This window comes from Monodelphis domestica, chromosome 1 (genome assembly GCF_027887165.1).
Source record: "Monodelphis domestica isolate mMonDom1 chromosome 1, mMonDom1.pri, whole genome shotgun sequence".
Lineage (NCBI taxonomy): Eukaryota > Metazoa > Chordata > Mammalia > Didelphimorphia > Didelphidae > Monodelphis > Monodelphis domestica.
In genome coordinates, this window is record NC_077227.1 from 589,071,176 (window position 1) to 589,085,363 (window position 14,188).

The window sequence follows — 14,188 nt, forward strand, 5'->3', positions numbered from 1 at the left end:
GCAAAGAGGATTAAGTGACTTGCCTAAGGTCACAAAGCTAGCAAGTGTCTGAAGCTGGATTTAAACTCAGGTCTTCCTGATCCCTAGCCAAGTTGTTCTATCCACTGTGCCACTTAGATGCCTGGGCATTAGAGAAACAAAGGCAAAAATAAAATAGTTCTTGACCTGAGGAGACTTATAGTTTATATATAAACCAGAAAGAATGACTTTTTGAAATGAATTTATAATTTTGAGGAATAACTAATTTAACCTTGTGTTAGGGATTTTTGCCTTATATTGGCAGAATGACACATTTATCTTGTTTAGAGTTCTCATTCAGAAATGAGGGAGGGGGGCAGCTAGGTGACTTAGTGAGAGCCAGATCCAGGAATGGGAGATCATGGGTTCAAATCTGATCTCAGACACTTCCTAGCTGGGTGACCCTGGGCATTTAATCACCATTATTTAGCCCTTATCCCTATGGGAGAGAAAGAGGAAGGAGGAAAGGAAGGAAGGAAGGAAGGAAGGAAGGAAGGAAGGAAGGAAGGAAGGAAGGAAGGAAGGAAGGAAGGAAGGAAGGAAGGAAGGAAGGAAGGAAGGAAGGAAGGAAGGAAGGAAGGAAGGAAGGAAGGAAGGAAGGAAGGAAGGAAGAAGATCTTTGTCTCAAGTAACCTGTGGACTGGTAGTAGTTCCCATTTGCAGCACACAAGGCTTATAATGTCAAAAGGTTTGATTAAAATAATGAATCCAATGAATATTACATACTTTCAGACAAATGAGTTAGAGGGACATTTCCCTTCCTCCTCTTAACCCCACTCTATCATTTCTTGTTTTGGAGTCAGAATGCCTCAGTGAACACATACAGAGTCAGAAACACCTGAGTTCAAATGTCACCTTTTTTTCCCTAGCTGTGTGACCAAGGACAAGTCATTTAAGTAACTGAGAATAACTTAGCTGTATTATCTACCAGATTGTGGGGGAAGTCAAAGGAAATAACAGGTAAAGCAGTTTTCAAACAACTTTACTGATGTATAATTATTTGCTTTTTGGAGAAGCCCCAAGTGAGTGATTTCTTCCCATTGTGTTGTTTGTCCTCTCCCCAGAAATCCTACTAGACTTTCTTGCTACTCTTGGTCCTAAGAGCAGAAACCTCAGAGCTTTTTTCTCCTAGTCTGGTGTGTCTTTGTGGGAGTCTGTGTGTGTGTGTGCCCCTGTCTGTTCCTGTGTCTGTGTAGTGGAGGAGAGGCAGTTCTATACCTTTCCTCATTATAGCCCTTTTCCCACAGCTACTCAGACTCACATGGCATTTTCATTCCTCCAGGTTTAAAATCCCTATCATTAGACAGCAGTACAGGAATTTCTCTCTGGAAAGGTATAATTAAAACACTGAAAGACTTAACTGCTCGGATCAGCACAATGACCAACCACAATTCCAGGAAACTCTTGAAACAAGTTACCTACTTCCTGTCAAGACAGGTGAAGACACAGGATGAGACACAATTTTTTTGAAGGTGGCTAATGCTGGAATTCATTTTACTTGACTATGAATATTTGTTACAAAGGCTTTTGTCTTGTTTTGTTTTCTTTTTCATTGGTGGGGAGGAGAGGAAGAGGTACATTTTCTTCAACAGGAAAACAATAAAATGAAGTTGTTTTTTTAAAAGACAGTTAAAATTAATTGCTCAATAACTAGAAAACGAGGGGATACCTACCCATTGGAGAATGGCTAAGTTATAGCTTATGACTGGAATGGAATACTATAGTGCTGTAAGAAATGACCAGCAGGAGGAGCTCAGAAAAACCTGGAAAAACTTACAAGAACTAAAGCAGAGTGAAGTAAGCAGAACCAGGAGAACATGGTACACAGTGACAGGACAATAAACAACTGTGAATAATTTAGCTATTCTCCACAATACAGTGATTCTAAACAGTCCCAAACGGCTCATGATGGGAAAAAAAATGCCAGCTACTTCCAGAGATCGAACTGATGGAGTCTGAACCCAGACCAAAGCAAAATTTTTTCACTTACTTAAATTTTTTTTTTGGGGGGGGTTCAAGTTTTCTTCCACAAAAGAATGAATTTGGGAAAATGTTTTACATGATTGTATATATAGAATCTATATCAGATTGCTTACAATCTCAGCGGAGATGAGGAGGGTGGAGAGAATTCAAGACTCAAAATTCTTTTTAAAATGTTGAAAATGGTCTTTACATGTAATTGGGGGGGAAAGAACAAAAAAAAACTTGAATAAAATAAAATGCATTGCTCAGAAGTTGTGTAGTCCACAGTTCAACACAGAGCCATCCTGAGGGGTGTCATACACCAACGGAGAGACATTTTCAGTTTGGTCTTGGAACTCTAGGTGGGAGATTTTTCAAGAATCCTGGAATCTTCAAAGAACTTGATACCCATCCCTCTCACTGCCCATGGGTTTTGTCCTGCTCTGGTGCACAAGCCCCACACTAGGGGTCACTGTTCTTTTGGGAGAATCCTCTACACAGCTGGGATGCAAAAGAGGTCTTGACCCTTTCTCCATTTGGGATCACCTTGGACCCGTCTGGGACCTTAGTCAGTATGGGTAATTGCTGTCAATAGGAGAAAGAGAAGACTGCCTGATCAAAAGAAGTGACCCAGGGCTGGGCTTTGCAGCTGGGGAGCAATCAGAGACGAGAGGAAGCCTTTGCCCTGGTCCCCCAGATGGTGCAGGGCCATTGGCAGAAACTCCAGGTGTCTCATTCCCTTTATGTAGTACAGCTCATGGGAGGGGTCCTATAGAAGAGACAGGCTGAGAACAGAGCACTGACATCTTTGAGGACCAAGGTAGCCCCATGCCAGTGTGGGGAAACCTCCAGTGAACCTGAAATAGTCCTGTCCCAGCATGGATCTTTACCTGGCATTTATACCTCTTGGGGAGCTTGGGTCTCTGTTTCCTCATCTGTAAAAGGAGGGGATCCATCTAGAGAGCCTTCAAGGGTCCATGCAGCTTCAGAACTATAATACAATGATTGTCCAACCTTTCTCTCTGATAATTCCACTATATATATATATATATATATATATATATATATATTAACCCTTACTTTCCTTCTTAGAATCAATACTGTATATTAATTGTGTTCCAAGACAGAAGAACAGTAAGGACAGGGCAATGAGAGATAAATGACTTGTCCATGGTCTCTTAGCTAGGAAGTGTCTAAGACCAGATCTGAGCCCAGGATCTCCCATTTCTAGGTGTAGCTCTCAATCCACTGAGCCATCTAACCACCCCCTCTAAATCTCTCAATATATATGATTATGTTGTATGCTGTCTACCCCATTAGAAGATGAACTGAGGACAGGAAGCATGTTTGCCAGGCATTCCCTGACATTTAGCGCACAGAGTAAGAATTTCATAAATGCTTATTGAAAGATTGATTGATTAATTGATTGACTCAGCCCATGGGAAAACACAGAGACTAGTAGTTCTAAATTTGTCTCTCTCCATTTCTCAGAGCTAAGACTCTTTATCACTAGCTGGGAAGTGTGAGAAACTATCTCTGGTGTCCTCCTTTGGGACTACCCATGAAGGCAAAAAATCCCTTTGCTACCCCCCAAAATTCTTTACCATACATATGCCTATACATATACTTTGCCACACACTCCAAGAAATCCTCCCAAATTATGTCATTGTTTCATTAAGTCAGCAAATAAGGCATTGGAAGTTGTCTTCCCTCTCCCCTTTTCTCACCTCCAGTTTTCTGGATCTAAGAGTTCAGATCTGATATCTATCCTTTCTGGAGTGAATGATAAAATGAAAAAGAAGAATGAAAGTAGAGGAAGCAGGGCCTCTATAAAGTCTTCTGATCCTTCTGGTCCCTTATCTTGATCACCTTGACTTCTTAAAAACTATGCCAATCAAGTGAAGTCTCCAGCAGATCCACCAAGCATCAAGGTGGGATGGTGGATATAGTGCTGGGGAAGGAACTAGGAACTCATCTTCCTGAATTCAAATCCAGCCTCAAACATTTACTAGCTATGTGACCCTGGCCAAGTCACTTAACAACCCTCTTTGCCTCAGTTTTCTTATCTATAAAAAGAGCTGGAGGAGGAAATGGCAAACCACTCTGGTATATCTTTGTCAAGACAATCCCAAATGAGGTTTCAAAGAGTCTTACATGATTGAAGTGATTAAATACTAACATCTGACTGGTGGTGGGGTATGAGTCTATTATCTGAGGAATAGACTAACTACATTCAAAGGCACACTCAGCAGAGTACCTTATGGTAAGTCTTTAATAAATTTTTTTAATTGAATCACCAAAAAGTTGGTTATCAGGTGACATTTTAGGAAGCCACAACCTATTGATACAGTTTACTAAGGCATTTGTGTCCTAGGTTGGTGAGATGAATTAAATTGCTGAAGAAGAAGGAGGGATATATCCCATACAAACCACAAATACATTTTCTCCTCTTAGAATTTGTACTTTTCTTGTGTTGTTCTTCTTTGTCATTTCTTGGGATGTTTGAGATAGAAAAAGAGGTGGGAAGTTGAAGTATAATCTCAACTTTATGGCAGGCCCAAGAAGTACAAATGTCAGTGTCATTGTCCACTTTTCCCAAGCAACAATCAGTTGATTGTCAACTAGCATTTATTGATCACTTGAAAACACAATCTCTGCCCTCAAAGAACTTACAATCTAATGGAGAAGAGAATATGTAAACAATATGTTTGTAAAAGAGAGGTACGATGTTAATGGGAAATCAGCTTATAAGAAAGACACTGGGGAGGGGTAGAAAGAAGAAAACAAAAAAAGGTCAGAAGGTAGAATTTGAGTTGAGTCTTGAAGGAAGCCAAGGAATCTAAGAGCAGAGTCAGGGAAGGAGAGCCTTCTAGGCAGGAGAATAATGTGACGAACACTGTTCAAAAAGCATGGAACCAAATTATTTTGTTATAGCATATAATAATTGATGGTTCCCAATTTAACAAACATTTATATTACTCCTAGGAATACCTCTGTTGGGGTATTTCTTCTATTCAAAACCAGAGCTGATAGTGATGCTTCTTTTATTAGACTCAACCAGGTTGTAAATCTAAAACAAAAGCAACTAAGGAAACAGCAAAACAAAGCAATAAGAGGGTATCGAATCAGGAAACAGAGACACTCTGCAACATGGTAGAGTTAAAATAGAGAAAGAAAAGGAATACATTTTTATACAGACTGCTATGTGCTGGGCACTATACTTCATGCTTTTAAAAAGGTATTCTCTTAAGGGACAGCTAGGTGACTCAGTGCATTGAGAGTCAGACACAGGGATAGAAGGTCCTGGGTTCAAGTATTAACTCAGACATCAACCCTGGGCAAGTCACTTAACCCCCACTGCCCAGCCCTTACCACTCTTCTGTCTTAGAACAAATACATGGTATTGATTCCAAGATGGAAGGTAACGGTTTAAAAAAAAGGTGTTATCTCATTTGGTCCGCACAACAATACTGCAAGGTAGGTGCCATCATAACCCCCATTTTACAATTGAGGAAACTGAGGTAAAATAATTTGTACAAGATTACACAGCTACTAAGTGACTGAGGTTGATTTTGAACCTGAGTCTTCCTGACTCTAGGACCAGTGCCTTATACCCTGCACCACAAGCTACCCCTGTTACACTTAAGAGTGTTGGAATTGGAGTGAAAGTGATGGGATCTGGGTTCTACCACTGAGAACTTGGGCACTGACCCTCACTTCTTTACCTGTAAAATGAAGGAGTTGGACTAGACGATCCCTAAATTCCCTTCCAATTCTAAATCTAGAATCCTTTCCCAAATGGTTTCTATTTCTCACTTAAGTTTTTCAGGAAGAGCTAGCCATGGTACCTAACAAACCATTTTGCCTTCTCGATATGGGATAAATATCTATATACATATATATATAAATTAATAAATTTATTTTAAAATTTATAAATTTATAAAATAAACATAAATGTAAATACACATAAATTTTATATATGTGTATGTATGTATATATATGTATATATATATATACATATATATCAATTACTCATGGAACAATGTTTGGAAATTGTTCTAAGGACAGTGTCCTGGCTAGGGAATTCTGGCCTTCTGGCATAGAAACTAGGTAATCCCTAAGGTACTCTTTAACCTACTTCCAACTCCTTAATCCCAAATCTTTTTTTTAATCCCTTACCTTCTGACATAGAATCAACATGGTGTATTGGTTCCAAGGCAGAAGAATGGAAAGGGCTAGGCAATGGGGATTAAGTGACTTGCCTAGGGTCACACTGCTAAGAAATGTCTGAGATCACATTTGAATCTCCTGTCTTTAAGCTGGGCTCTCGATCCACTGAGCCACTGAGCTCTCCCCACATGCATTCTTAAGAGTTGTTTTCTTGGGGGCAGCTGGGTAGCTCAGTGGATTGAGAGCCAGGCCTAGAGACAGGAGGTCCTAGGTTCAAATCTAGCCTCAGACACTTCCCAGCTGTGTGTCCCTGAACAAGTCCCTTGACTCCCATTGCTTAGCCCTTACCACTCTTCTGCCTTGGAACCAAAACACACTATTGATTCCAAGACAGAAGGTAAGGGTTATTTAAAAAAAAAAAAGAGTTGTTTTTTTGCTATGAGTACCAGACAATCCCCCAAACCCTGTGCTGTGGAGATTAGAATAAAGAACATAACTACCATTTTCCTTGATTAAGCATTGTTTCAACCCTTTGTCTCATCCTTTGCAAGATTCTCCCAGGTCCTTTTTAAGCTGTCCTCTCTTAGTGCTTCCTCACGTTGCAATCTCACATCTTTCTGAGAGATGAAACTATAAAGAAAACATGCAATCTGCACCCAAACAGGCCCTCTTTTAGCTATCCAGCGTCTCTTGTGTTCAGAGCTTTGTATCAAAGGATTTAGTACTCAAAGTGACCTTAGAAAGCATCAAGACGAAACCCCTTATTTTACAGATGAGGAAACTCTGGCCCAGACGACTTGTTCCCCATCATAGAGCTAATGAGCGACTTGTCCATGGTTGCATAGCTAATAAGAAGGAAAGCTGGGATAAAAATTCAGATCTTTCTCCTAATCATTTATTCTTTTGCCTACATATTGGACAAAGAGCTGGGAGCAGAGATGGGGAAGAGTCTGAGGCCAGATTCTTTAGTGTTGAGTCAAAATATGCAGTGTTCTTATAGGGCTTATGGTGCAATAAAGAGTATGAGATAAATATGTTTGTAATTAATAAAAATAATACTTCAGTAGGTCAAAGAGGTTCAAAATAAAGCCATGCATGTGAATGAGAGAGTGTGTGTGTGTTTAAGGAGAAGGAGGGTTTGTAATGAAAGGTTAAAACCTAAAGGGGATGGGAGAATGGGGAGAAGAAATCAGGGTCAGCTTCATGGAGAAGGTTAGTAGCTGAGATGGGCTTTAAATATTGGGTAGGAACAATAAGTTCAGGAAGATCCATCCTTTCTCTTGAGATTTGCACATTCCATGGAAAGAAAAGAACAAACATTTTTAAGTACCTACTATGTACCAAGTGAGGGGAGATAGGTGGTGAAATGGATAGTAGGTTGGTCCTTGAATCAGGAAGACTCCTCTTCCCGAGTTCAAATCTGGCCTCAAACACATCCTAGCTATGTGACCCTAGACAAGTCACTTAATCCTGTTTGCCTAAGAATTCCTCATCAGTAAAATTAATAGAGAAGAAAATGGAAACCACTCCAGTATCTTTGTCAAGAGGGATGACAAAGAGCAGGAAATGACTCAATCATTGTTTTAAAAATTTAATAGATAAAAAAGGCAATGGAAGGGCAATTTTTATATCTCAGTCATTGAATTTGTCAAAAAAATATTATGAACCATCTATCTAAAACACCAAAATAATATTGTTGTAGACAGAGCAGTTCTTTATGATGCTGTGTATCATTATTGGAAATATACCAAGACTTGTTTCCTCAGAACTGTGTGTTGTCCCACCCCTACCTCATCTAGACCAGCCGTGATTATATTTTGGAGAAATGGGCTCATGGTCAGAATGTTGGAAGAGACCATGATGACTTTGGGTGGAAACGCTAGAGGAGAATTTTTCAAAAACAAATCCTGGTACAGGATCCCAACTACCCAGTGCAGCAATTTCCAAAGACTCACCCTTGGACCCAGTGTTCCCTTTGAAATAAAGTATGTGGCCTGTCAGCGTCCTTTCCCTTTGATTAATCCAGGATTACTGCAAATGTGCAGTAATGACAAGGAGGCCAATGAGGAGAGGACCGCACAGAGCTTTGACATCAGTGCTTAGCAACAGGAGTGCTACACTCTGCTACCGGCTCACTTTGTCTCAAGCTTTATTTCCTAGTACTTTTCCCCCCTTCTTTCTCTGACAGACATTTTTCAGATGAGCAGTGCAGAAGACATTTTTTTTTCCTTTCCTCCTTTAAAAATTTTTTTTTCCTGGAGCCCACTTTTCTCCGCAAGAGTTTTGTTGGCACTGCTTAGGGACAGGCTCTGTTCCAACCCAAGACATATGACTAGTAAGGATTCTGTGTTCTAATTATTTGATTGAATTTACAGGTAATTCCTTTGTAATATCTGCCAGGTGTTATTCTTTCCCCCTTATTCTAAGCTTTTCCTTCTACTCTATTTTCTGAGAAACCTGATGCAACTTGGCTGGAGAGAGATGTTCCATTCATTTATAGGGATGGAGGGGGCAGGGATTGGTATTAGCTGGGTTTTTGGAGAGGAGGTTCATATTTTACAAACCCATTCAAGTAGATTTGATTCTCCCCCTTGTGTTACATGCTTGTTTTAGGTGATATCAAATATTACTGGCTAAAAACCTAGCCATACAACTACTTTAGAAAGGGATGTTGACCAAAATCTCTCTGGGTTTGGTTAGCTCGCACACTGTATTTAATACTTCCACAGAGAACTTGAAAATGGGCAGGGTAATTATACATATATACATACATATATATATATATCAGGAAGGAGGACAGAAGAGAATTCCCTTCTTTAAAAAAATCTCAAACAATAAATAACAGTATCTTAGGGAGCTGTATACCAATTGCATGTGTACTGAAGAAATAGTTTCTATTGTGATATATCAGGCCAAAAAAATAAAAGTTTAGTGTCTGGATATCTCAGAGGTTAAAGTCTTAGAGTCAAGGACATGAGTTCAAATTTAGCCTCAAACTTATTGGCTGTGTGATCTGGGCAAGTCACTTAACCTCTGCTTCTGTTCCTTTATCTGTAAAAAGGTGATGAATAATAATAGTGCCCATTTAAGGTGGTTGTGAGGATAAATGAATAATATTTGTAAAGTATTGTGCAAGCCTTAAAATGTAAATTATTGCTGTTATTATTATCATTTTAAGATATGGGGAGGTTTTTTTAAAGTCATCCCAAGTACATAACTTTGCTTGGCTTAAATTGCTCCAAAAGAGTGAGCGATCACTGTCCCATGACCATAAACTGAGAGCTGGAAGAATCCATGGAGATCATTTACTCCAAGCCTCTCTGAAACCCAAAGAAGTGAGATGATTTGCCCAACGTCGTGTAGGTAGAAAGTGGCAGAACCAGGATTCAAATCCAAGCCTCCAAAATTTTCATCCAGCACTCTTCCCATCATATCATACTTCCTTCTTCCTTCCAGGCAGGTCTAAAGAATTTTGTATTTTGGGGTAACTTACTTCTTTCTTACTTTTCTGTGACATGACTCCCAGATCCATCCTTGATTTTCTGCAGAAAGCTAAACCCCAGCTGATGTTATCTTACTGTGTTTCTTTCAGGTTGACAGTGGAGTGGCCCAGTTGAACCCAGCGTGTTCTTGACTTAGATCTCCCCAGATGTTTGCATCCTTGATCACTGTGCACTGATCCTGGTCCCCAGCAAGGACCAGCCCTACCCCCTTGGAGGAAATGGCTAAGCAGTCTCAGCAGCAACAGATGAAAACTTCCTTCCTCTTCATCCAGCTGCAGCCCTCCCCTGCCCGAACTCCCGCCCAGTCTCCAGCATTCACAGCCCCAGCCACAACCACAGCCTCAGCAGCTGCCCAGAGGGGAGCAGTGAAGGAACACTGTTCCCTAAATCCCAGGACAGAACCCAGAGCAAGCCAAGACCTCTGGCTCAAAGGACGGGTGGTGGAGACTCCTTCGTGGCTGCTGCCAGAAGAGGACTATGGGACAGAGCAGGCAGCTGCATTCAGCTGTTTATTGCTGAAGGAGGAAGAGGAGGAAAAAGCTAAGGATCGAGTTCTGAGGAAGGATTGTGTGTCTCATTTCTTGCAACACCAGGCTCTGCCTCCTCAGGAATCTGGGCAGCCACAGGCATGGCCGCGTAGTTTTCCTAGTCCAGCTCTCGGGATGAGCAATGGGACCGGCAGTCCCTTCACCTACTGGAGTCCCTGTTCCATCATTTCTGCCCCCCAAGCCCTGTGGAGCATGGATCACCAGCCCAGGGCTGCTTTGGGGCCCTCAGTCCTCCAGGCAGCTCTGCCGGCAACTTGTGCCAGGACTGTGGAGGCAATGCAGTGGAGTGTGGATGCTGCCGGAACGTCCCTCACACATCCAGGGCAGCGTCAGGAGCTACCAGCTAGAAGTCGAGGCTGCTGTTTGATGGAACCAAGGAGTGGTAAAAGAGGAGCCAGGACCCCTCTGCTGGCGATAAAAGCCAAGGAATATAGATACTGCCCCCAGGTACAGACCAGCAGGACCTACCCAGCACCACCTCCTGCCCCACGGCTTAAGGTAAGAACTTCTGAAAAGCCTGCTTGTCCAGTCCTCCAGAACCCACCTGATGGCTTCCCAGAGTCCTGAGCTGGGGGAGGACAGACGACTATAGATTATTATTGTAGATTATAAATGTAGAGCTAGAAGGAACCTTGAAGACTAACAAATCCAGCTCACTCATTTTACAGATGAGGAAATGGAGGCTCAGAGAAATGATGTGAGAATGCAAAGTCACACAGCTAGTCTCTAAGGTAGGCTTTGAACTCAGATCTTCCTTACTCAGAGTAGAGTGCTTTACCCACCATCCGGATGTGCCCGCACATGCCAAGCATCTCTTCCCCTTTTTCCTGTCTTTCTCCTTAGCCTGTGTGTAAGCATAGGTCAGCACTGTACCTGGCGCACACCTGCCAGCCCCGGGCTTCTCTTGGGAGAGGACTGGGGTACTTGGAGGACAGAACCCATCAGAAGGGGCTCCAGGGAGTGGTAAGGAGGTTCCAGAATCTGTAGCCTGTTCCCCTTACGGCTCTTAAATGTGTTGACGCAATCTCTGCTGGGCTTGTGACTTCCTAAGCTCTGCCCTGGATACCGGTTAGTTTCTTACATCGTGCAGTTCTCTCCACCCTGGACGATCACCCCATGATCCAGTGACTGGCTTCCTCTCTATTTCTCACTCAAAAAACTCCATCTTCTGACTCTCTACATTTTCCCCGGCTGTCCCTCCTCGTCTCTGCCTCCAGGCTTCCCTGGCTTCCTTCAAGTTGTAGCTAGAATCCCAGCTTCTATAGCAGCCTTTCCCAAACCCTCTTAATTCAAGTGTCCTCTCTTTGCTGATGCTCTGATTTATCCTGTATGGGGTTTGTTTGTACAGGTTGTTTGTGTGTCACCTCCTCCATTGGAATATGAGCTCCCTGAGGGCAGGGACTGTCTCACACAGGAGGCACTGAATTCTTCTTCATTGACTGGCTGACTAACTAGCTATGTGACCCTGGGCAAGTAACTGATAATAATTCCCTTTGATATCTCACTTTACAGTTTACCTTCCTTAGGCCATAGTTAAATCCTTACCTATAAAATGAGAGAAATGGACCAAAATCGCCTCGTTCTATAAGATTCCATGATGTTGGGGTAGCTACGTGGCTCAGTGGATAGAAAGCCAGGCCTGGAAACAAAAGGACCTGGGTTCAAATCCCAATCCCAATGATCTTACCTTTCCTGCTCTTCTGCCTAGAAACCAATATTGATTCTAAGACAAAAGGTAAGAGTTAAAAAAAAAAAGATTCTATAGGATTGCTCCCTGAGCCATTTTTTAGTACCTTTGTTCACATCTCCAACCTATCACCTTCAGTTCCTACTGTGCCTGCCCCTAGATTCCAGCACCCTCCTCTAACTCCAAGACAATAATTCAGGGAATGAGCTGATCAGTCCTGAATTGGATGAACCGAAGGAAAAGACGATGCGTCCTAAGGGTATATACACAGCATTCTGTGTGTGTGCATACATATACAGGGGGGAGCGGGGAGAGAGTGTGTCTGTTTGAGGCTATTACTGAAGTATATGGGAAGCTGATGTCATGAGATCCCTTGGGGAAATGAGAGGAGAAAGGGTAAGCTAGGAGCACTAGGAGCAGGAAGTAGGCTTGGCTTGGTCAGCAGTTCTGCCCCGTTCAGACCTCTCTGCTGACTTACCTTCAGCTTTCTCCTCTTAACTGCTTCTTTTCTGCTAGAGTGCTGGTTCTTACAGGGATGAATGGAGGGGAGCCCCTGTTTCTAAAGATAATCTTGAGGGGGAGGGAACACACTGGTTTCCCCCTTGAGAAATAGCTCACATTCCATCCCAGTTTCTGGGTCTCTTATTTCCTTCAGGGATTTGGGACAAATGATATAATCAGTGTGACAGAGAAGAATTATGGGGGGTGGTGGGAAAAGGAACTGCATTCCGTGGTGATTTTTGTGCTTGGAAACTATTCTGGTGTCTGGAAATCCTTTTCTTCCTTTTTCTAACTTCTCCTCAATGCAAATCCTCAGAATTACTCTCGTTTCTCCTTTCCCCTTTTCCTTTCTGCAGTTGGCCAGGAGTATAGATTCCACCTAATTAGCACCTTCTTCAGCTATGGTTAGCTTATCCATTTATTTTTGAGTGAACTCCTTAAGCAGCGGCCTCACCTTTGGCCTGGATTGGAGCACTTTTGGTTTCTCACTCAAACTTCAAGGAGCTGGTTCAGTGGTCGTGTCTTATGGAAAGAGAAGAGATGAACATCAGTCAGGGAGTAGATAGATAGACAGACAGACAGATTAGATAGGCAGCCAGATGAGCAGATGGGCAGATAGATGCATAGATAGATAGATAGATAGATAGATAGATAGATAGATAGATAGATAGATAGAGAGATAGAGAGATGGATGGATAGATAGATAGATAGATAGATAGACAGACAGACAGACAGACAGACAGACAGATAGATAGATAGATAGATAGATAGATAGATAGATAGATAGATAGATAGATAGATGGATGGATGGATGGATACACAGATATTTATTATATTTACTGGAAACCAGGTATCTTTCTAAATGCTGAGGATATAAAGATAAGCAAACAAGAAAGTTCATGCCCACAAAGAGGTTACATTTTAATGGGAGAAGATAACAAATTAAAGGAAGCTCAAAGGGGATTAGCTGGTATGAAAGTGTGTGTGTGTATCTATCTATCTATCTATCTGTCTATATCTTTATATATATATGTATTGTATATTGGAGGTGCTAGGAATCAGTCTTGTATCAGCCAGAATAAGAGGATGGCTAGAATAAGAAGGTCAGCCATGCCACTTTTAACCTGGCCTTATTGAAAACCCTTTATTTGTCCTGTGGGGTCATGGGAAAGAAAGAGGGATTATGGTGAGACAAAGATTATTAACCTTGGTATATGTGTTATGGACTCTTTTGGAAGTCTAGTGAAGCCTATGGCTGCATGACTCCTTCTCAAAATAAGTGAAGGAAAGGCTAACTTTCAATTAAAGATGAGTGAAAATAAAGATATATATATGTGTGTGTGTGTGTGTGTGTGTGTGTGTGTGTGTGTGTGAGTGTTTTCCCATCCAAGTTCATAGACCCCTTGTAATCTATCCATCAACTCCTTGAGAATCTATGGACTTCAAGTGAAGAATTTTTGAACTAACTTCCTAGCTGCATGACCCTGTGCCAGTCTCTTAACCCTGATTACCCAGCCCTTTCGACTCTTCTGCCTTAGAGTTAACTCTAAGACAGAAGGTCGGGGGTTTTTTTAAAAAAAGGAATTTCCAAACTAAAGAAAATGATTGCAAAAGCAGTCCCATGGCCTTTCTGTTAAGATATTGTAACAGTCTCTAGTAGTAGCACCAGGTTGGATTTTTTGCTCTCGAACATCTATGAGCTTCCTTGCTTCTCCTAACTCAATTAGGAGTCAGGAAACTTGAGTTCTAGTCTCAGCCCTGCCATCAATTTGGTTGTATGACCTTATACATTTCATTTT

The 14,188-nt window shown here is 41.7% G+C and overlaps 1 protein-coding gene across 5 annotated transcripts in view; it reads left to right on the forward strand.

The window, feature by feature from the left end:
• Window positions 1-14,188, forward strand: part of PSD3 (pleckstrin and Sec7 domain containing 3) — a 784,568-nt gene that overhangs the window by 136,335 nt on the left and 634,045 nt on the right. For 4 of the 5 annotated variants that reach the window (XR_008915561.1, XR_008915562.1, XR_008915563.1 and 1 more), the window contains exon 2: window positions 9,743-10,699. Coding sequence is in view for 2 of the 5 variants with exons in the window: in XM_056813641.1 (XP_056669619.1) it covers window positions 9,872-10,699 (828 nt within the window). In the remaining 3 variants the exon portion in view is untranslated. Of the gene's footprint in view, window positions 1-9,742; window positions 10,700-14,188 lie in introns of those variants that run through there. The other variant, XM_007476432.3, reaches the window with a different exon arrangement.